The sequence below is a fragment of the Macrobrachium rosenbergii genome, chromosome 54 (genome assembly GCF_040412425.1).
Source record: "Macrobrachium rosenbergii isolate ZJJX-2024 chromosome 54, ASM4041242v1, whole genome shotgun sequence".
Classification (NCBI taxonomy): Eukaryota; Metazoa; Arthropoda; class Malacostraca; order Decapoda; family Palaemonidae; genus Macrobrachium; species Macrobrachium rosenbergii.
Window position 1 is genome coordinate 12,064,930 of NC_089794.1, and position 25,173 is coordinate 12,090,102.

Genomic DNA, 25,173 nt, shown 5'->3' on the forward strand with positions numbered 1-25,173 from the left:
AACAAACAAACAAAGCAGTCAAATAACAGACCTTCCTTGAGGGAGGTGATAATTTTTGGTGTTGTAGATGCAGATATTAATTTTGCAATTGTCACTTCTTTATCATCACTGCATGATTATAAATTTTCATTTGTTTTTATGGAAACTCGGATTCTGGACTCGGTCTAGATAAATAAGGCCAGTAACATTATTTTTAAAATAATGGTTTCTGCCTCAGAAAGATTTTTTTTAAACATTCAAATTTTTCTAGGGTTCTGACTTCAGTCTCACTTAAAATTGAAGTCCTTTACTATGATCCTCTTTGCACATAATACTTTTTACATTATATGTGGGATGAATTTCACTATCTAGTATAACACTGTCAATGTTATACAATTTTCAGCCCTTTTTACTTAGTTTCTTAGAAAAAGCCCCTCTGGGAGATAACTTTTACTTTGAATAAATTCCAACATTTTAAGAGGTACCCTTTTGGAAAATGCTGCTGAATATTCAGTGCCATGGAACACTGCTGTATTCTGTTCAGAAAGTTCCTGCTTTACAACATGATCTTCCAGACTACCAGTAAAAGAACTACTTTGCCCACAGATGAATTCCACTATCATCTACATCAGTTAATTTGTCAAAAAATCACTTTTCATAATCACAAGTGAATGGCTTCTTTTTTGTGTGGCTTGCAGGAAAGTGCAGATGAATGGCCTCCAACCTTAGTAAGTCATGTGCTTTTAAAGTTCTTTCTAAGAATTGCTTTCCTTCACTTCCTGTGGTTTCTCTCCAGACTGACTACCACTAATCATATGACTTGTGAATAATTTTTGCAAGGAAACCACTTTCCCACATTCACTGTATCAGAGTGGGTTCCTCAATGGATTTTTCATATGACATGACTCTTACTTTCCTGAGAACATACTTTCCTAAATTTGCAGCATCTAGGCTTTGTCCCTTGTGGCCATGCACAAAACTTGTAAGGGCACTTTTATTTTAAATACTGTCCTACAATCACTGATGACAAGTGGCTATTCTCCATTGTGGCTTGTCATGTGTTTTGTGAGGTCACGTTTGTCAGCATATCCTTTCGGGCATTTACTGCACTTGTATGGTTTCTCTCCAGTGTGAGTGTTCATGTGCCTCAAGAGTTTGCTTCTCGCATAAAATGCTTTCCCACATTCACCGCATCTGAATGGTTCCTCCCCAGTGTGAATAATCATGTGACTTAAGAAATTATTCTTGTGTGAATACGCTTTCCCACACTCATTACACTTGAATGGCTTTGCTCCCGTATGACAATTCATATGAACTGTGAGGTGACCTTTCTGAGAAAACGCTCTTCCACATTCAGGGCATTTATGTGGCCTCTGTCCCGTATGACTGTTCATATGAACAGTGAGATGACCTTTCTGAGAAAATCCTTTTCCACATTCACTACATCTGAATGGTTTCTCCCCAGTATGACATATAATGTGGTCTTTGAGATGAGATTTCCTGCCAAATGTTTTCCCACAAATTAAACAAGTCAGCGGCTTCTTCCCAGTGCAAATGTTAGGGTCTGCTTTTATGTTACTTTTCAGGATTGCTCTTTCCCATTCACTGCTTATTAACTGTTCCTCCTCTGTTTGAATTATAACAGGATTCCCTATAATGTTACTATCTTCTTTATCAATTATACATGAATATTCCACTTCCCCTTCATTTTCCTCGTATCCCTCTGGATCTTCATTGTCCTCACATATTTCCGTCTCAGTCTTGACTATCTCGATGGGATCAAAAGGCACAGATATATCATCACTGGTTGCACTACAGCCATCATGACTGGCTGGAGAAACTGTTAACGGATCTTCTGTTTCAGCACTAAATTCCCGATTGAGCTCAGAGACAGATAACGGATCTTCAAAGTCCTCCACTTCTGTTTTCACTTCAGTTTTGATAGGAAAAATGAATACAGTATCTTCAGCTTCACTTTTCTCATGAAGTTCTTCATTTTCTATGTCAACTTTTTCACTTTTTACATGAAGGTTTTCATTTTTCACATGAACTTTTTCAGGAAGTTCAGGATTCATTTCTGCTGTTCTGTCCTTAGAAACTGTAGCCTTATTATAAACTTCAGCACACTTCAAGATCAAAATTTAAATTTCAGTAAAAAAGACCCGTCAACTTTTACAGCTCATGGTCTGGGATATAAAACAGGGTATCTACAACATAAACCAGTGTGTTGCTTCCTATTAAATACATAGCTCTGATTTTCTTAAAAGTGAGGGTGTTACATGTATCATTTCTTCTACGTGAAAGTCTACTACATTAACAAAATACTGTTTATGAGAAGGTTACAGCACCATGCAATTTTTCAAAGTCGTTCACATGAACAGAGTCACACAGAAAATATTCGCATGTAATATTTTTTCCCTCAGGACATGCTTGTTTACAAGAATGACACAAAATAACTGATAAAACTTTCATTTAATTTTGTGGTAAACTTTGTAAAACAGAAAAATATATTAAAGACTGATTTGAAACTGATCCATTCCTCAAACACAATCGGTGCAAAAAAGGGGTAAAATAAACTATTCACTAGAAAAGCAACTTCACTACACTCAACAAGCTGAATGTGACATATCTGAGAACCAAACTTCATTAAGGAAGTTGGAGAATAATTGTACTACAGTTCACAGCTTTTGATAATTCAGTAGTCAGTGTTAACGTGTAATCAAACTAAACCATAAATAAACCTTCATAACAATAATATTATCTTAAAAAAGCAAAAAATTCAGTAGAGTAATACCCATACTCTTGGTGTCAGAATGGGATGACTCCCCTTTTTTGGAGAGAGAGGAAAGGTCTGAAATGAGAAAATGCAATACAACATTAGTGGTATGATTTCAGTGCCTCTATGCAAAACATGAATAAATGAAATATGAAAATGTTTGATTAATAAGTTTTCAATGAACAAGTGTATGAAATTCATTGGAAACTGCTGTTTGACAAGTGGTATGCATAACCCCAACCAACCAGCCATAAAATAATACTGTAATTGTAAGAGGCCCTTATCAGATGGCAAAGAAGATTCTCCTAACACCAAAGCCCTTTCGGGCCAGCCCTAGGAGAGCTGTTAATCAGCTCAGTGGTCTGGTAAAACTAAGCTATACTTACTTACTTCTCCTAACTCCTTGGAATCTTAGTATATACCTCCATATTAGTCAACCTGGAAATCTTTGATATCTTATAATCACTACCTACCGGTCTCCCATAAAGCAGCTAAATCTCTCTCATAAGAATCCTTGTGTCATGCAAAATGGCATTCTTTTCTAAATTATTAACACTTTCATTTCCAGCCACCTATATGTGATATGGTAACCAACCAAAATTAACTACCTGCCCTTTGCAATATAGTAAATACACTCACTCAGATGTTTCACATCAACCAGTTTAAAATTAAAACTCAAAGCCTGCAGCTCATTATATGTATTATGACAAGTAATGTTTTCATTATCATGGACCAAAATCCTCTTCAGGACCACAAAAATAATATATAACCCTGAATAACTGCCCCATAACCAATGCCAGCATCAGATTTGGATTCAGCATCAATTACAGGGATGCCATTTCCATGCTATGAAGCTACTTCTAAAAGCAGAAAATCCACTCTCAAAGTGTCGAGGGGAGAAGTTGTCGAGCTAAATACCTGCAGCCCTCAAGCTTCAATGTTGGAGGGGAAGTGAAGTGCTAGCCAGACAATTTGAGTGCCCTTCAAACCTCTCCCTACTGGCCAACTTTCTTTAACCACTTCCTTCCCTGTTATACATCCTGACTCTCCTCACCCTTTGGCATACTTTTTTTTATTTTTAAAATGTTTTGTTAGTTGCTTTATGTGAATTTTTGAGATACTCTTATTCTGTTTCTAATAAAAAGCCTGCAAGATGACAGGTAACAATGGAGTCATAATGTGGATTATGATCACCTGTAATAAACCCTATTATCTAAATCCAGATGTACAGCAACACACATCTCCAGCATGGAGAGAGAGAGAGAGAGAGAGAGAGAGAGAGAGAGAGAGAGAGAGAGAGAGAGAGAGAGAGAGAGAGAGAGAGAGAGAATCACCCCCAAAACCTACATATAAAAACTAAACAAAATTAATACAAGAACAGAACAAAGAAAATCACATATTTACAGAGACCAAAACAAAAACAAAAATAATGTCATCCCTACTTCTGAGAATGGGGCCATGAAAAAGACTATCTTCCCCCCATCCTCCATGTTTTCCCCTTCCTCCCATCCATACCCTGAGGCCTAGAAGCTTGGAATAGACCAAAGGTAAAAACCATTCCTTCTTACCAAGTGCAACTAAGTAATGAATGAACACCAAGAGAGAGAGAGAGAGAGAGAGAGAGAGAGAGAGAGAGAGAGAGAGAGAGAGAGAGAGAGAGAGAGAGAGAGAGAGAGAGAGAGAGAGAGAAAATACATTTAAACTAATGGTAAAAAAATAATGGATGAAGCAGGGTGAATCAAGAGAATAGGAAACTGCATGAATAAGGAACAGAGTACAACAACTATGAAAATAACTTACAAGTTTGATAATTGTTTATATATGCATACAGCACATGTATGTATGGTACAATTGTAAGAGTATGCTTTACAGGGTACATGTATATACTGTACATTACATTAGTAATAATAATAGTTACTATACTGTACCATACAACAATTTTTGCTTTTTAAACCTTGATGTCACTGATACAAAACTGTACTGTCCTTATAGATGTTCATAACTGTATGTAACAAACAAAAATAATATAAAATATTATAATAATTAAATCTGCACAGCACTGTACTTACAGTAAAGCATTATACAATAAAGTCAAGGGTATCTCTTCAGTGAATGGAGATGAAGTAAAAAATAAGGCACAATTTTTCCCTATGAAGAACCTAAATGGAATAAGGTATATTCACTGATATACTAAACACAATTATAATCATAAATATAACATTTCAAAACATTTTTAATGGATAATACATCTGCTGCACATATTAACAACAAACTCATTAACAGTATACAACACATATTGGAAAACACCTTGGTTTACTAAAATTATGACACTTAAGAGCAACAAAGACGTTTATGTCAGCTCTTTGTAGGCAATTCATGATGCAGTGGGTTAATGCAGCTATTCTTAGCAACATTCACTTCACAGTGTGACACCCCTGCCTACACAAGTTTGGATAGAAGAGACTCTTTAGCCTTGGCAGGCAACTCTTTAGGAGAAGGACATTATGAAATCAAACCAACGGGTAGAAGGGACCCTTTAACCTTGGTGGGCAAACCTTCTAAGAGAAGATTTTGTACTGTGGCCTTCCATGGTCTTGGGTTTGAGTTCACTTACTTGGGGGTACACTTATGCAATTTTCCTCCTTTTTGTTCACTCTGTTTTTTCAAAAAGGGTGTTGTTCTTGGTCCACTGTTATTTTTAGTGTATACAAGTGATAAGGTTGTTGGCCTGGAAAACAAGATTGTTCACTATGGTGATGATGCAACACTTGTGCTGTAGTCAAGTCTCCACTTATGGGAAATGAAGCTATCTTAGCCTCAATCGGGACATGGACCAAATCAGTGCATGGTGTAGTCAGTGGAGTACGAGGCTGAACTCCAGTAAAGTGAAAAAACTATTGATTAGCAAATCTCATACAGATTTTCCACCTCATCCTCCTCTTCAGGTGGATGGGATTCTGCTGAATGAGTTGGTAGCTTTAATTATTCTAGGTGTAACTTTTGACTCACATCTTACTTTTAAGAAACATCTAATGAAAATTTCAGTAAATGCTGCACAAAAGTTAGATATTGTTTGTTAGGCTTCATATTTCTAACAGCAATAAAATCAATGCAACTTGTTCTAGGTCATTTGTCCTTCCTTTACTAGAATAATGTTCTACATTGTGGATGTCTGCCAGAGATTTATCTGTTTTAGATATACTGTAGTGGTTCGTGGTGGTAGGTTTCTGTTTCTTAATATCAGCAGATATGACTTGGACCATCAACGGATGGCCTCTTGTTTGTCACTTTTTCATAAGAAGTATTTTAACAGAGACATTTCACATTCACAATAGATCCCTGATCCCCTTTTCCTGCCGAGAGCAATCAGATTCACTGAACAGCAGCAACAGTATGAAGTAAATGTGCCTTGCTGTCAATCTCTCAGTTCCAGAGGTCCTTTTATTCCTCACACCATTGGACTGTTGAACAGCTTCCGAGGATGTCGTGCATTTGGAGCTTCAGAAGTTCAAACGAAGATGCAATGCACACAGTACTACCCTAATACAATTCTCCTTGTATTTTAATAATTTACTTACGTTTGTATTTATTTTTTTATTAATTTGTTCATTTATCTGTTTTTCTAATAACTGATCTCCTCTTCCTGTACTGTATTTCCCTTTACCTTCTGTTATTTCTTTTGAATTTTATGTCAATGGCCCCTGTGGGCTCGTTCCATATGAATAGGGTTCATCTTCTAAATAATAATAATAATATTAATAATAATAGTAATAATAATAATAATACTGTGCATATTGATAACTAACTGTGTTATGTCACTGCACTAAATACACAATAATAATGATTGTGAAACAGAAGAAGAACATCTAAGTTAGTCATTTGTTGAGAGTACACAACATATGTACTTTGATGTATCATTCTTTACCATACTGAAATTCTACTTTTAATCCTAAAGCCACCCTAATCTAGCATTTCACAAAATCAGTAGCTGGTTTGTGATAAACTATTGTGGAAAAACGTGGAAAATTAACGATACAGCTCAATGACTTGGTAGTTAATGAACAAAAATCACAATACTGTACATATACCAAAAACATAGTAAAAATTAAAAACCTGACATACTATGCACTCTCAAAATAAAAATTAAAATGTCAAATAAACTATAACAGGCTCACAGTAAAGTTAGCCCATTCAAGATCTTAACAATTTCATTCTCAATTCTGTTATTTCCGTTTATGCTTGTCAATCAAATATAAGATGGAAATATATTAGCTTGTTACCAAAGACCCCAAAGCATGTATGCTTGTCTACCATATAAAAACTGGAAATATTACACAGAAGTTAGAAAAATGAGATTCTGCATCGTCACTTACCAAATATGCATGGATGTGCTACAAACACCATTATTTTCTGATTTCAAATGGCAGAAATATAAACATCTGACTGGTGATATTAACAGTGTAAGTAGTTTAATGCAAATGAAATCAATGCACCTGACTACAGAAGTGAAATAATATTTTTATTAGTAGTTATTTTTATTTTATATAATGCTGTAAAGTACCTGTACAGTACCAGATATTATATAAGAATGATATTCATTCTTCAGTGTAGCCTAGTTATTTTGTGCCAGTTCCCTTGGGATTCAATACTGATATATATGATTTTGATTTACTCAACATTCTACAGAACCATCCTCCCTTTAAATGTCAAATCTGTCTGCATTCACAAAAGAAAAACAATATGCAAAGAAATGTTGATATGTAAGGATCTACCCCATAAGTGAATATGCAACAGCATCAAAGTTTTGTTTCCAGAAGTTTAATAGTGCAAAGAAAATTACCTCTTAATGAGAATAACTGAATTCTTCCAAACAGATATCACAAAAAATACTGAAAGCAAATGAAATATGAACTACTTGAACAGCTTAGGGATGTGCAATTTGCGCTCCAAGCAAGAAAAGTCTTGAATCCTCTAAGCATTACATGAATTAACCTGAGTGTCACTAGTACCTAAAGTGCATTACTATAGAGAATGCCTTCTTCATTGGTAAGACTGCTTGTAGGATATATACGAAGCTATGATGGTAATGGTAAGTACTTGTAATTTGTATAAAGGAGTATATGATGGTTTCTGAGAAAGTAAGTATTGGATGAACTTGGGAAGAAAAATCTATGTAACTAGTCGACTATATTGTTTAAATGAGCACACTGTTTGGTACATGAAAAATATCTAAAAGGCTATACAGAAGCTTAACGCACATAAAGGTCCAGTCATTGTATAACCAAGGTCTCACAATACATGAATAATATGTCTCAATAATAATATAGAAAATTTTATACATCTGGATGGCAGACTGCCTTAGCCCCTTACCTTTTAACCTCCTAATTCTCTGCATATTTATTTAAGCTATGTGCCCTAACATATACTGTTCATGAAAAGCTTATTGCTATCTACACAGCTTCAAAATTTTGGGGTTATGAGTTCACTTTATGTACAATGTTTATTCAATAATTAGTTTTCGTTACAATAAGTTACCAATATCTACTTTCATTTATCATGGGATCCATGTGGAGGATAATTTTTACCTTTACCTAAATTTTTATCTAAAACTATTAAAGTCAGGAAGGACTGAACTTCCAAATACCAAAAAGGTAATGTACTTCATAACCTATGTATGTTGCAAAAGCAAAAGTTTATATGTGCCATCACTTTTTACAATATAGGTGCACTAATCTAGGAATAAATTACTCATTTTTGCATGCTCACCTGACCAATATCTTGGCATAAGCTGTTCAAGATTCCTAAAGCCCAAAAGATGTTCACTCTGGTTAGCTGCAAGATCTCCACTCTTTAAAGTCAGAGTGCAGTATATAGTACTAAGTACGAACCTTTGACTTGCATCTGATGATGTGATGACAGCAGCTCCATAAAATTCACCTAAAAAGAGACAACACACATTACAAAAATCATGCTCTCTGGGCCTCTGTACAGTATATACAGTAAGTATGGGCTAATCAAAACCTACATAAAAGCTAATGATGACACCAAACATAACTAACGAGGAATGGTTTTTTAAATGTTTTTGTGGCTCAACCATCTCTATATTTTTGTATGTTTTGGCAGGTACTTGTCGTTGGTTTAATAGAAAATGTTAATTTTCATGATAAAATTAATTAACTGGATAACTACCTACTGTTAAAGTCAGCTTATATTCTTCGCTCCATTAATTGTGATTGCCATACAAAATATAAAATAATATTGCTTGGCTAACCAGTTAGGACTGTCTCTGTAATCACCTGTTTCCCACCAGGTGGTGCTGGAATGTTTACGTTCTTGTCAGAATTCCTCACGACTACCCACTAAGATGTGGGAAGACTGGGTGAGTTTCCACTTTAACAGTGGGTAAGTATCCAAATACTGCAATTAATTTTATCATGAAAATTATCATTGTTTGGAATGACTCTTACATACTGTTAAAGTTAGCTGACTACCACTTTCAATGAGGATGGTGGGTTAGTGCAGCTGGAGAAACAAAGTTCAGCCATGCGATCTAAAAGCTTTTTAATGCGGGGAAAAAAGCTTCTCAACTTTCCTGCCTGCTGTGTGATCCTTAATGGCAAGTACTGTCACCAGACGTTGGAACCACAACAGGGTGTAAGGCCCTCATAGCGAGACCTGTCAGAGGATCCTTACAGAGAAAAACGGACTTTATCTTGTAGAGTACTGGTGACTCCTGTGCCTGAGTCAAAAGGCCATAAATGACAGTACAAAACTAAAGATAACTACCACCTTCATATATGAAAGTGCACTCCTATACAGTACATCAATGTGTATCTTCATGCTCCCAAAATTCAATAATGGGTTTACTAACAACTAATGATAAGATAGAAAGTAAGGATACTATCATAAGTGGATCAGGAAAAAGCGTCCCCACAGCAACAATATGACTAAGGGCTTTACACTCATTCTAAATTTGAACACTTAGCAAATACCATATAGGCTATACTTGTGTAATGCACGGTCTTACTTATCATGCAACCCCCAAATTTTTGCCTTTAAAAAATTATTTTATTGTGTATCTTGTGTATCATGTGAGTTCCTTTTTTGAGAGACCAGATTACAATAGACTAACCTCTTTTCTTCCATCTCTTTATCAATTCCATCTTCTAGTTAAGTAAGTTAAAAAAAGTAAAAGAGAATGATAAAAGTATAGTTATTAACGTCGTAGTTGTTGCGTAAACGCGTACAGCCATAAACAACCACACGAGAAACTGCTGTTTTGCTATGAACAACTGTATCGGACAACAACTATAGAGGGTAAATGTCTGGAGATGCTATCTGTATACCAGTACTACCTGGGCAGCACTGCAGAGCCTTGCGGCCATCTTGAAAGGTCTGGTTAAGTATATCTTAGTTTAACCAGACCACTGAGCTGATTAACAGCTCTCCTAGGGCTGGCCTGAAGGATTAGACTTATTTTATGTGGCTGAGAACCAATTGGTTACCTAGCAACAGGACCTACAGCTTATTGTGGAATCCGAACCACATTGTGACGAGAAATGAATTTCTATCACCAGAAATAAATTCCTCTAATTCTTCACTGGCCAGACGGAGACTCAAACACTGGGAGAAAGGTCTGGTAATTGTGCAAATTGAACAAGGGCTTAGTGCAATTGTGAATTTTTTCTATCCTGAATGTTTAATGAATAAGTGTTTAGTGAATGTTTATTGAGTGTTTAGGGTTTAGTGAATGTCTAGTGATTAATTAGTAAGTGTTTAGGGTTTATGAGTAAGCGTTTGATGAATGTTTAGTGAGTGTTTAGGGTTAAGTAAATGTTTAGTGTGTAAGTATTCAGTGAATGTTTGGAGAGTGTTTAGGGTTTCGTGAATATTTTGTGAATGTTTAGTGTGTAAGTATTTAGTGAGTGCCTAATGAGTCATTTATGAATGTTCGGTGACTGTTTATTGTTTAATGACTGTTTAGGAGGTTAAAGAGCATTTAGGGTTTAGTGAGTATTTAGTGTTTAATGAGTGTTTGGGGTTTAGTGTGTGTTTAGTGTAAAGTGAATGTTTGGTGAATGTTTAGTGTACAGTGAGTACTTAGTGAATGTTTAGTGTATAGTGAGTGCTTAGTGAATGTTTAGTCTTTAATGAATGTTTAGGGTTAAGTGAGTATATAGTGAGTGCTTAGTGATTGTTCAGTAGTGTTTTGTGTTTAATGAATGTTTAGGATTAAGTGAGTGTACAGTGAGTGCTTAGTGAATGTTTCGTGAGAGTTTAAGGTATAGTGAGTATTTAGTGAGTGTTTAGTATTTTATGAGTGTTTAGTGAGCGTTCAGTGTATAGTGAGTGCCTAGTGATGTCGAGTATTCAGTGAGTGTTCAGTGTTATTGAGGGTGTATAGTAAATGTGTGTTTAGTGACTATATGCAAAGAAAGTCCTGTAATTTACAGGAACCACTTATGCTAGCCTTTACTTAGATCCAAGAGTAGATGATTAGGCCTTGACCACAATGGCTGGAGTGCTTAGGTCAACCTGTTTTAGTACGGTAATTTTTCTCTGTGAAATTGGGTCGAGTAATAATAATAATAATAATAATAATAATAATAATAATAATAATAAATCTTTGAGATTATACGGATTAGAGTGCAAAATTCTGTACTTCAAGTACAATAAACTACAATAAAACGCAGAAAAGAAAAATTTCGAAATATATTTTAGTGATGGTTAATTTACCAATAAAAATAACACATTCTTATAACAATCAAACAAGAGGGGAAAAAAGCAAAGTTGCCGTAGCGTTCGTCTCTACAGTTTAGTGCTCCATGTTACTGACGTTCTATGTATTTAACAGGAGCCGGGTAGAAGTGAACTGAAGAGCGCCGGTTAACGGATTCATCTCCGGCGAAAGGGAGTGAAAACGGAACAACGCGAGCTACGCACCGCTTAAATACCATAGAAGAATCAACCAAATCACGGTTGACCAGGGAACGTCAGCACTGACGTCACGGAATGCCGATGATGCCAGTAGTAAGCACTGAACGGAATTATCGGGTGTCTGGGTGGGGAAGGAAGAGGGTTCATGCATGACGTCACCACGTAACCGTGACGACAGTCGGTGACGTCTGCACAACATTTGCTACTACGAAAAGGAATAATTGTCATGAGGTGATGAATACGACAGGGGAAAACTGAATAAGAGGACGATACCGGGTGCAAGATGTAAGAAGATAGGGTGCATTGCTCAGAAGTAGACTTTTCAACTCTGCCGCGCATGACGTCACAAGGTGCCCTCATCGGTAGCCCCAGCTGAGCAATCCAGTCACAGTCCAGTAACTAACCCCATGAGCACGTGTCACGGATCGGTGTTCACGAACTTGTGACAATTCTTGAGGGTTTTGGAATTTAGTAATATTGCCATGATGAAATGTGCTATTTATGGATGCTGTAACACAGAAAAGGGCAATGTTCGAAGTGAAAAGGTTAGCTTTTACCGTTTCCCTAAAGATCCCTAAATTTGTAGGAAGTAGGTGAACATCTGCAGAAGTGACTATACAAACACCAAAAAAGCAAATGTGTTCTCGGTTCACTTTCAACAAAGTAATTGTGCAAGAATCCGCAGGCATGAATTGCTTGACTACTGTCCTGCAAATTGCAAGAAAATTGAAGGATGATGCCATACTGAACCAAGGTTGACCTCTGCATGACTGTGTGCCACTGCTGATAAAAGGTATTTAACATCTTGACTCTAGTTTGGTTTAGTCTACCGGTTACATTTAAAATTGTAGATAAATATATGAACTATATGCTTATATGAATACTGTTATCAAAGTTCATACATATAGCTTCCGTTCGATTTCTAATGCAAGTAAACCATATTTTACTGGTTAAGAGTGATAGACTGAAATTAGACCTAGACCTAAATGTAGTTACGAATAACTGCAAAGTGGGATATACTAGTCAACACGAGAGAGAGACAGAGACACGAGCATTTAATGAAATTGTTCCCATGTGCATGAAATCGCCTATTCTTTGTCCGGCAAAGGAAGGGAACAGTTATTTTCGAGAGACATGAGAGAGAGAGAGAAACTGAGAGGAGAGCGTTTAGCATAACTGAATGAACCATAGGTTTATAAGGATAATTCTAGCAACTGAAGAGCATAGACAGTATGTAATACCTTCCATTCGATTCCTAATGCAAATAAAACCTTCCATTCGATTCCTAATGCAAATAAACCATGTTCACCGGTTAAGAGTGACACAATTGCAATTAGGCCTAGACCTACTGTATGTTTGTTGAGAGTAACTACAAAGAGAAAATGCTAACCAACACGAAAGCGAGTGAAGGCAAAATTTTATCAGAATTGTTTTCATGTCTAGGAAAAAGCCGGTTATTTGTTTGGTAAAAGAAGGGGATTATTTTATATGAGAGAGAGAATTTTCTTGTGTATAAATAAACCTTCTTTTACAGATGGTTAAGAATTTAGAAATGATAGTTTATATATATATATATATATATATATATATATATATATATATATATATATATATATATATATATATATATATATATATATATATATATATATGTATATATATATATATATATATGTATATATATATATATATATATATATATATATATATATATATATATATATATATATATATATATATAGAGAGAGAGAGAGAGAGAGAGAGAGAGAGAGAGAGAGAGAGAATGTCAAAATGATAAAATATATATATACACATATATATACTAGCTGACCAATCCGGGGCTGCTGGGGGGAATACTTTGAATGGCAGTTGATCATTCACCTTGCATAGGAAGTAACATGTGGTGTGGTTTTGATTAACACTTCCCCGCTAAGCTAAAACATCCCCCACTAATCTGAAACACACCCCCTACTAAACCTAAACACCCCCTAAATAAGAACACACCCCCACTTAACTGAAAGACACATTAAAGCTAAGCACACCCCCACTAAACCTAAACACATTCCCCCCACCAAACCTAAACACACGCCCACCAAACCTAAACACACCTCCACTAAATCAGAACACACCCCACTAAACCTGAACAAACTGTCCACCAAATCTAAACGCATCCTCCACTAAACATAAATACCTTTCCCACTAAACCTAAATGCACCTTTCACTAAACCTAAGCATAGACCACCCACAAAACCAAAACACACCCCTCACTAAACCTAAACACACCCCTCACTAAACCTAAGTGCACCCCCACTAAACCTGAACACACCCCTCACTAAAACCTAAACACACCCTTCATTAAAACTAAATGCACCCCCAATTAAACCTAAACACATGCTCCCTACTAAAGCTGAACATGCCGTAAATCAAAACACAACCCCTACTAAACCTAAACACATCCCCCCTCTAAACATAAACACACCCACTAAACCTAAACACACACCGCCACTTAACTGAAACACCCCCACTAAACCTAAGCACACACGGCTCAGAACTTCTGAGGCAAACGTAATATGTCTGTATCCCTAAATAAGACTCTTCGTTGGGCGAGTCGGTAGAGCTGCGGACTGTCACTCGATGGGCTGGAGTTCAGTTCCCCGGCTGGCTGATGAAGAGTTAGAGGAATTTATTTCTGGTGATAGAAATTAATTTCTCGCTATAACGTGGTTCGGATTCCACAATAAGCTGCAGGTCCCGTTGCTAAGTAACCAATTGGTTCTTAGCCACGTAAAATAAGTCTAATCCTTCGGGCCAGCCCTAGGAGAGCTGTTAATCAGCTCAGTGGTCTGATAAAACTAAGGTATACTTAACTTTTAGTATCCCTAAATAACTCTACGGTTCACACACATCAGTATCACTCTCCCCAAAATGGACAACACGTGAGCCAATGAGCATGAGCGCCAAACTACTGAACAACTCATCTGGAGAACGCACCAAACCCGAACCGAGAGCCAGCTGAGAGAGGTGGCGAAGGGCACAAACCCTGGTCCCGAGCCATGCCTTGGTTCCCCGTCCATGGAGATGGAGAAGACCAACGGACCCAGGACAATCCAGAGAGGGTGGGCTACAAGCAGACGGCAAGGCTCGGAAACCTTCTCTCTCGTGGGGAAACCCGAAACAGGTCAATCACTATGGGGGGGGGGGATCTTCGCCCTAATATACACGGTCAAATTTCTAGCCATAATAAAAGAATATATATCAGTTATGTATTTTTTCTCCTGAACCACATAGGGAGCAAAAGAAGGCAGAGCAGAAGGAGATAGAGAGAATCAACCTAGGCTATCAGGTTGGTGAATGAAGGAAGAGAAACAACACTGGAAGACAAAAGGAAAAGACTGTGTAAGCTTCTGGTGTGCCCTAACTAATTGTCTACATAAACTATAGGCCTCTAGCATCTCCTGATACTGAACAAAATTTTCATCCTCTCATCAGATCACTCATCTTCACATCAATGCAACCACACTCGTGCCTCAACAGCTAGGCTAACATAGGCTACATGGTTATCCTGCAAAGCCGAAACATTCGGTTTCCACAAACTCTCCCATACAGCATAATGCTTTCATCTCTGCTTGTTGTAGATGACATAATGCAAAAACAGAAAACAAACACAATACTGTACAGGAAAATATCAGTCAGAAATCATCAAAATTATTACTAATGCCAATTCACACCATCTGCATAATGACACAGCATGAAGAATTTTGACAAGAACATAAACATTCCAGTGCCAGCTGGTGGGAAACAGGTGATTACAGAGATTCCTAGCAGGTTAGTCAAGCAACATTTTTTTTTTTTTTGTATGCCGATCATGCCTAATGGCGTGAAGATATAAGCTAATTTTAACACTACGTAAGATTCATTCCAAAGAGTTCCAATTGGTTTTGTTTGCATGACACAGCCATGTTTGACTGAGGTCTCTTTAACAGTACATCAAAAGGTTATACTTTAAACATTTCTATTGTTGTTTGACTGAGGCCTCTTTAACAGTACATCAAAAGGTTATACTTTAAACATTTCTAGAGATTAACTTAGTTTTTTCTTGAGATGTGTGTATAAACCTACGACTCAGAAATTTGTCAAAATGCAGAAAACACTGAAGCATATTCTGGTGAGAACCATACATTTGGATGTGTAATGGTTTTGAAACCTGCAGTTAGCCTAGACTACTACTAATGAAGTTATTTTAAATGCAAAATATAATTATTCAAATAGTTCTTGATGCAATTTTGATTAATGCAGCTTTCATATTATCTCAAAATGTTTGATTAACTGCAAAATCTTAAGGTCTAAAAACACAGGACTACAATAGGAAAATTGACTAACATTGTCTTACGACCCATGGTCAGGTTAGAAAAACAGAATGAGGGCTGGGGCTTCCCTATTCCTTGGAGGGGGGGAGGAAGGAGAGTAAGGGCAAAAAGGATGGAAAAACCAGACTATAAAAAGGATGGAAAAACCAGACTATGTAACTAAATGTCTTCTGTTTTACAACCACCTTCACACCTAATCAGAAGTAATGGTATCCAAGGTTAGGTTAGGATATATCCCTCTGTTTCTCTACAACTTACAATCCCCTATATCCAGATAGGCTGAGGGGATCCAGCAGCCCAACGTAAAGTAGGATGAGCCACCCTTGGTAAGGTTATATTAGCAAAGAAGGGACATGTCATGTGTTAACCAAGCACTGTTGAAATTAATAAATGTCAAATGCAGTATATCAAAATCACATAAAAAACTATCAGGAAACTTGGCATTAAGTTATATTTGCACATGATTAGCCCACAGATCTAAAAGTAACCTTCCATTTACATATTTTCCCTTACAGTTTTAAGTGATTCAGGTATATATTTACTTCAACATCAGTCCCACTCACGTAAATACCATGTTTAGTCCCAACCCCAAAGGCTTAAATGCTGAAACACTAAAGCTAAAATTATCACAGTAATTGTAAAGTTAAAATAGATTTAAGTATACTTTTCATATTAAGCATATATGGGAAACTTGAGAACAAAACAAAAATCAAATTTCAAGAACTGGTGGTAAAGTAGAAAAAAAACCGACATTCATTACACAAACATGATCAGATATGAGCAGTAGCCTAGGGTAGCCTAGCCTATTCATGAAGATGTTTCTTTTGCTAAGAATGATTAACCATTATTGTTGATCTTATTTAGTCTTCCCAAGTCAATAAACAAGTTTCCACATATATTCTTTATATTCCTAACTGTTAGATATAGGGGTAACCTATGGTCAAGCTACCCTTGGTTATGGGGTATGGATAGTTAGTTATAGGGGTGGCTGACAGATAGGCTAGGTTGTGTTATGAGGTGAAAATATTTTGACATAGGGTAGCCTAAAATCAGTCTAGACTGAGTTATGGGATGCAGACAGAAGGACATTGGCCTAAGGATAGCCTACAGTTTGGTTAGGCTAGGTTATAGGATGCGAATTAGACACAAGGATAGCCTACGGTTAGGTTGGGATACGTCACTAGTTCAGTAATTCTATGGAAGAGCTCCGCATGGAAATTTTGCTTATTAATGAGATTTTGTTACTGCACAACACTGAAAAGGGGGATAGACTATGATGCAGTACAGGTGAAATTACCGGAAATTCACCAAAATAATGTGATAAATTTGCTGTCTATTTTTTATTTTTATGCTCGTCCCTGAGGGGCTAGTACTAAACATGGCATCACACAGAACTTCTCTGTATACAAACATAAACGAAAGATGGTAAATTTCTCACATTTTTTCGGTAGATTTTTCAAGTTATCTCCCCTGTGCTCCATCGTTTACACCCTTTCTACATTGTTTAACCAGAGAATTTAATCAGTTTATAATATCTTCATGAGGAGTTCTTTCTTGGAATTACCAGAGGTACAGACAGGAATAGGGGTAGCCTACAGTGCAGACGGTTAGACATGGGGTGGCCTACAGTTCATTAAACCAATTAGCCTATTGGGTGAGACTACACTAGCCAATGAGTAGAAAAATTAATTATCAAATGAGGTAAAATGATAATTTTTGTGATAAAATTAATTATTTGGATACCTACCTACTGTTAAAGTTAGCTTTATCTTCTGCCATTAGGTGCAATCGGCATTTAAAAAGAAATCAAAATACGATTTGCTAATCCGATAGGACTGTCTCTGTAATCACATGTTCCCACCAGATGTTGCTGAAATGTTTGTGTTCAAGTAGGATTTCTTCATGACCACCCACTAATTTGTGGGGAGGCTGGGTGGGTTTCCACTTTAACAGTAGGTAAGTATCCATATAATTCATTTTATTATGAAAATTATCATTATTTGGAATGAATGTTACCAACTTTTAAAGTTAGCTGGCTACCACATTCAATGAGGATGGTGGGTTAGCAGCCAGAGAAACAGTGCTCAGCCAAACAAACTAAAAGCTTTTTTAGTGGGGAGATAAAAGCATCTCAACATTCCTGCCTGATGTGTGATCCTTCATGGCAAGTATTGTCAGCAGACATTGGAACCACAACAGGGTGTAAGGCCCTTGTAGCGAGACTTGTCAAAGGATCCTTACAAGTGAAAAAAGGACTACTTTATCTCGTGGAGTACTAATGACTCCTGTGCCTGAGTCGAAAGCTCACAACCAACAGTCCAAAACTAAAGATAACTACTGTACCACTTTCATATATGAAGATACTGTATACTCCTATACACCAATGTGTACCTTCATGCTCCCAAAATTCAATAGCAGGATTTCTAAGAACTAACAATGTAATATTCTAAGAACTAACGATATAATAGAAAGCAAGGTTACTATCATATTTGGTTCTGGAGAAAGTATCCCTGCTGCATCGACAGGACTGAGGACTTTACACCTCATACTAAAATTGAACAGTTGCAAATAATGAGGCAAAATCATCTCCCCTGAGCTGCTAGACAACCTTCACTAGAAAAAGGTTTTAAATGAAATAAAGACATTATGGTACTTAGCCATCTTGGACACATGAGTGTTTGGCCTTCTAACACCACAGATAAATTCTTAACTTCTCCTCTTACAGGTTATGTCTGTCCATGTAAACCCTTAAGAGTTCTAACTGGACATAAGACAGCCATTATTTCATTGCCACCTAAGTAGTTATATTAGGAGCTGTCACAAATCTGGGGAGGGCTTTCAATTTTAAATCTTTTCTCTAAGTGATGAAAGAAAAGAGAGGTTGCCACTAGAGCAAAACCAAAAAACAAGAAAGGGCTTCAAGCTCACTAATATAAACTCTTAATAGTTCTAATCTGGGCATAAAGACAGCCACTTCTCTATTGCCTACCAAAGCAGTTAAATTAGGCACTGTAATAAAACTGGGAAGACTTCCACCTCTACGTCTTTTCTGTAAGCAATGAAAGAAAAGAGAGAGGTTGCCACTGAAACAAAGTCCCCATACAAGAGAGGGCTTGAAGCTCACTAATAAACTTCGCCGCAACAAGAGCTGAAAGAAAAGTATCTTCAAGGTTTTAAGTGCCGCCTTATCAAAGGACTTAACTCCGGTCATCTTAACATCTGAAGAATTACATCTAAATTTAACCATGAATCATGATTGGAAGATGAAATTTCCAGCACAGAAGATTGAAAACCTTTTCAAACTGTAAATCATGAGCAATATTCCAGTCAGCATGAAGCAGAACTGAAAGCACTGTAAAGTGGTATCTTTGATCGCTGTGACAGAAAACTGCTTTGTGTATCTGAGATACTGGTAGAGCTTAAATCAGGATACCTAGTGGAATGCGTGCTGGCTATTACTCAGGACAAGCAACATGATCAAAGCAGTAACCACTATCACTGATACACAAGTCTAACAGTGGAGGGCTTTCTAGATTTAAGGATTGCTTCCTTGACCATTCTAGAAATGCCATTAGCTCGTAACAGACAACTGACAATCTCCATGCAGTGAGGTCAAGTATGTGGAGGTTTGATGAAATCATCTTGAATAAGACTCGTCTGAAAAGATCCTTCCTGAATGGAAGACGATGAGGAACATCTACTACCAGGAAAGAAAGTTAGGGGAAGCATTCCCTTAGGGGACATGAATGCACTATCAAAATGATCCTGTGATCTGCAAAATTCACAGCTTGAATATTTCCTCAAAACAGTCAATAGAAGAAAGGCATAAAGGTCTAGATTCCACCATTCTTGAAGGAAGGCACCAAATGCCCACACCTGAGGATCCTGGGATGGAAGGCAGTAAACTGGTAGTGTAGTGTTTTGCACAGTTGCGGTCAGAAGGGTGTTTGGATTTCCCTAAAGGTTCCACAGTTTCTTGCAGACCTCTGGAAGAGGAGACTATCTGACTGGAGACCTTGACCTTTTCTGCTGAGTCAGTCTTCAATAAAAGTTTTTTACGAGGACAAAATGAGGTCATGAAATGACTTTGCTGGACTCTGTGTAAATAAGGTAGTTTCTTTGTTAGTCTGAACAAATGTCTTGATGATTTGTCTCTCCTTGTCATCTTATGTAAGAACTGAGACTTGCATAAGACTATTCTAAACTGCCAAGAACTGTAGGATGTTTACACTTCCACTTTCTGACATCAAATGTTTCTCAAAATGGCCCCTCAACCTGCCTTTGAGACAAATGAGGACAGTGTAAAGGTTCTTGAGGTCTACAGGCCAACCCATTATAGTTCTCAAAAGAGGCAGAAAATTGTTTAGCCATCTGTGTTGGAAAAACCTCCTACAAGAGATAGCTGATCTTCATCCCCAGATAAACAACTGACTGGGTCAGAAAAGCATAGATAGTCAACCTTGAACAAAAAGCCTACTCCTAAGGCTAGCCATAAAACAATTCTCATCATAAAAAACAAATCGGTGAGAAACAAACCAGTCGTCCAAATATGAGAGAACTGCAGTACTTTGATCCCCACACAGACGAATCCATACTGCTAAGACTTCAACTTACAGAATACTTTTCTTCGACTGAAGGAGTACGCGTCCTTCATGTCGAGAGAACTTAACCTCTGCCTTTCCAAAAGGCCGCCAGGATCAAATTGAATGACTCACCAAAAAGGTAGTAATATGAATAAACTTGTTGAGACAGGAAATGCCTATGGCTCGATGGCCTCGTTGCATAAAAACTGTCCAATCTACCCTTCCAAACTCTGAACTTTCCTGTATGAAGAGTGTGGAGAAAAGGATATCAGGAAGTTGATAGGGGGAAAATGTAACAAAAACACAAAGTATCCTTCCCTGAGAACCATCATTACCAAATGTTCTACTTGACACTTTGCCAGACTTCTGAAAATCTGCACACAGCCTATGAACTGGGAATTCAAAACTTCAGTTATGGGTACATGTGTGAAATTTATCCACTTAGAATGTGAGCCAGAACTCGAGAGTGGTTTGGGAAATTCTACATGGAACTTTTGTGCAAAAAAGGTTGCAGAGGCAAGAACTCCAGAGGGAAGACTTCCACGCATAGGGGTTAAGTAGACAATGATGGGCTACTGTTAAAAACAGCTACTAATGGTTGAGCAGGGCTAGCTGATGTGATTTTACACAATTGTTGTAAAAGGAATAAGGCATTCCTCCCATAGCCTTGGTTGTAGGTCTACAAGGAGAGGTTACAACTCTGATGCATCATAAAGAAACTCTACCTCTTCAGGACTAGACTACAGTAATATTTATAATCATCTTATACAGTATGTATCTACATATGTACACACATATACAGTATATGCATATACAGTATATACATAAAATAACATAACCACATACATGTATTACACTTGCAGTAATCGAGTTGTAGTGCTAGAACGAAATACCAAAATCAAAGGTACTTTTGCCTCACAATTGGGCCAAATTACCTTACCTAAGAGGATACTTTACTTCCTTGGTTCAAGAACTTGAAACTTGCAAGTTGAACAGAGGAAGGCGAAAAAACGTATATCGTATGGAAGTCCTAACCCAGATCTAAGCAGCTTCAAAACTGGAAAAGATGCAGTAGCATCCGAGAACCAGCATAAAGGGAACACTTCCAAGATCACCTCTGTAGAATAGATTAAGCTAGCTGGCACCTCACCTAGTTTGGTTGGTTCCTAAGAGCTCACTCTAAAAACACAGTTGCGAGTACAAAAAAAACACTGCTATGTTAGGAGCAGAGCTATAAAACTAAACAGTTACCTAGCTTTTTCTTTCAACTGTTCATCCATTTCCCAAATGCTCTACTTTGGAGAACAAACCTTACCATAATCAGAGTTAACTTCTTACCCGCTTTAACAAGAGCCGAGGTAGAAGTAAACTAAAGAGCCCCTGTTAATGGACTCATATTTGGCAAAAGGAAGTGAATACAGAACAAAACGAGCTATGCATCGCTTAAATACTAAAGGAGAATCAACCAAAACACAGTTGAAACTCCTAAAGTCCAAACGAAGGAACTGAGGTGGAAGAGGTGACATAAGACTGAACATCAGCAATGTCACAGAATGCTGGGAGAAAGTACCAGATGTTGTGAACGGGTATTTGAGTGGAGAAGGGAGAGGATTCTGTATGACATTACAGTGTAACCTTGACAACAGACAAGTTTGTCTGCACAGATGGGGAAGCTGGAGGCCGCTTGCATAACGTCACCACATAACCTTGACAAGGGTGGTGTTGTCTGCAAGGAAGGGATGGGTAGGTTTCTTCATGACGTCATCATGTAACCGTGACAAGTCTAAGAGTCGGCATGACACTTAATATGCGATTACCAAGATGCAAGAGCTGTGCTATCACTAGGCTAACTCACTCTAGATAAGCACGTGGCAGAAGAAGAGCAGCTATTACGAAAAGGAATAATTTTCACAAGGTGATGTATACAAGGCGATAGAGGGGAGGAGGGTTATCATCTGGTCGGGGATGATGTGGGGAGGTTGCAAGAGATAACAGAATAAATTCATGGTTCAGAACTACTGAGGCAAATGTAACACGTCTGAATCCCTAACTCTACCAGTTCACATGCATTACAGTCACTCTCCAAAAGATAACAGAACAACAGACACAGGATTCAGAATGGTCCTGGTCGTTTCGGCCTTAAGTCATTTAGGCCGTAACATCCAAAACAATGTAAGACGTTGTGTTTGTGGTATTTACTGTTGTGTTTATGGTAGTTACCATTATGTTTATGGCATTTACCATCATTATTGTATGTTTCACGTATATCCCCAAGGGGCTGGTACTAAACATGTCTGAATCCCTAACTCTACCAGTTCACATACATTACAATCACTCTCCAAAAGGGATGTTACGTGAGCCAGCCAGTGGTACCAACTTTGTGGAAAACACCGCTATGTTTAGCGGATTCAGGATGTCACAGCTGGCAACATTGGTGCCAGTGAATGCGAGCACCAAACAACTTACCCAAAGTTGCTACTTGCTTGGTAGTTCGGTGCCGAACCCGAACTGGAAAATGGTTGAGAGAGGTGTCCAAGGGTACAGACCTTGGTCCCGTTGCACGCTTGGTTCCCTGTCTGAGGAGAAAACCAACTGGCGAGGGCAGTCCAGAGGGCACACCACAGACAGATGCCAAGGCTCCGACACCTCTCTGACGGGGGGAAACCGAACAAGGTCGAACACTGGGAGCGTGCAATCATGTCCCTAATATATTTAGTCAAAATTCTAACCAATAAAAGGATTCATATCAATTACTTATTATTTTCTCCTGAACCACATAGGGAGCAAAAGAAGGCGGAGCACAAGGAGAAAGGAATTAACCTAGGCTATCAGGTAGGCTAATGGAGGAGGAGAAACAACACCAGAAGACAAAAGAAAAGAATGAGTAGACTTCTGGTGTGCCCTGACTGATTGTCTGTGTAAACTATCAGCCCCTAGCATCTCCCGATACTTCACAAAATTATCATCCACTCATCAGATCACTCATTATCTTCACGTCAAGAAAACCACACTCCTGCCTCAACAGGTAGGCTAACATAAGCTACAAGGTCATCCTGCAAAATCGAAACATTCGGTTTCCACAAACTTTCCCATACAGCCTAATGTTTTGATCTCTGCTTGTTGTAGATGACATAATGCAAAATCAAAAAAGCAAGCACAATACTGTACAGGAGAAAATTAGCCAGAAATCATCAAAATATTACTAACATCGATTCACCGTAAGAGTATGGCATGAAGAAATCTTATATAGTAGCTCAGCAGCCCTTCTAACTTAACTTTTCTATAGTTTTTGGTTGCTAATTGAATTTACCCTTAATTTTTGGCGCTCGGTGTAATTAACCTGTAATTAACCCCTGAAGTCCATCCAACAAGGGGTTTCCATCACCTTCACAAGACTCATCAGATTCATATCCCTTCCATCAAGTGCAATAACTTGTTAACGTATGGGTACCCAACCCCCTACTGGCCAGTAGTAAGCATGGCAAAGGGACATTCCATTTGGCCGACAACAAACAGATGCACCGCCAGCATCAGAACCCCTAAAAGTGTAGAAAAAACCAGTTGAAAAGATAAAAACAGGCAAATATATAGAATTACGAAATCTAACCTGAACGTAAACATTCCAACACCATCTGGTGTGAACAGGTGATTACAGAGACAGTCTAAGCGGATTAGCCAATCGTATTTTGATTTCTTAAGATGCTGATCGCACCTAATGGCCCGAAGATAAAGCTAACTTTAACAGTTGGTAAGATTCATTCCAAATAATATCAAATTGAACATAAGAAACAGTAAAAGGGACGAGTGTAGAACGATGGGAACTGGTTCCGCAGACGAAAACAAACCTAACCCTTCCTAGAATGCCATGCCCTGGCTTAGCCAGACCTTACCTTCCTAACCTCCCTTAGGGCGCCGTGCCTTGACCTGGCAGAGGGGGCTTCGCCCCTGCTGGACCCCCCCACCCCAGCCAAGTTATAGCGTACTAAACATCGGAAACAATAGACTAGACAGGTATCCCGTCGCTTTAAAACACGATCATTTGTCCTTACCTTCACACTAAACTAACTTACCTTAGCCTAGACTTTCGACATAAAACGGCTAAACCAAGCTAGCCTACGATAGTGTAGTAAGTTACTATCTCAAATAACAAAGTAGTCATCTTACCTTAAAAGTGAGGCTTCAGCAACGATAATAATTCACTAATCTAAGTTTGCTTTAAAAGCCAGAAACGGTAAACAACGGAGCGTGTTTACGTTGGCGAACAGCTGATGCTGACGAAGATTCTTCTTCTTGATTTGAGCGTCTTACGTCATTCGTCCAAGATTTTTGGAAATTCGAAGTGTTTTGGAAATTATTGGGTTTTTTAAAGTTTTCGAGAGTTTTAGGAATAACACCTAACTTTTAAACTGTTTAAGTAAGCATGGGTAACACATAAAAAGATGATTCTACATCTCGATTAGTGTCTTGCGTCACTGTACGAGTTTTTCGGATATACGAAGTTTTTCTGCACTTTTTTAGTTTAAAGTTTTCT

At 37.8% G+C, this 25,173-nt stretch overlaps 2 protein-coding genes across 3 annotated transcripts in view; one reads left to right on the top strand and one right to left on the bottom strand.

Moving 5' to 3' along the window:
* LOC136834747 (zinc finger protein 239-like) lies at positions 1-24,945 on the bottom strand. Its single transcript, XM_067097348.1, has 3 exons — positions 24,807-24,945; positions 8,522-8,692; positions 1-2,830 (listed from the first exon to the last, which is right to left on the bottom strand). The coding sequence occupies exon 3, from the start codon at positions 2,052-2,054 to the stop codon at positions 1,014-1,016; it is 1,041 nt and encodes a 346-aa protein (XP_066953449.1). The 5' UTR covers positions 2,055-2,830; positions 8,522-8,692; positions 24,807-24,945; the 3' UTR covers positions 1-1,013.
* The window catches only part of LOC136834746 (kin of IRRE-like protein 1), a 237,787-nt gene continuing 224,420 nt past the window's right edge, over positions 11,807-25,173 (top strand). For both annotated transcript variants that reach the window (XM_067097346.1, XM_067097347.1), the window contains exon 1: positions 11,807-12,485. The gene's annotated coding sequence lies outside the window, so the exon portion shown is untranslated. The remainder of the gene's footprint in view (positions 12,486-25,173) is intronic.

What these genes read in the sequence shown, in the direction of transcription:
- LOC136834747 (XM_067097348.1), bottom strand. Translation starts at nt 2,054, where the DNA reads ATGAATCCTGAACTTCCTGAAAAAGTTCATGTGAAAAATGAAAACCTT.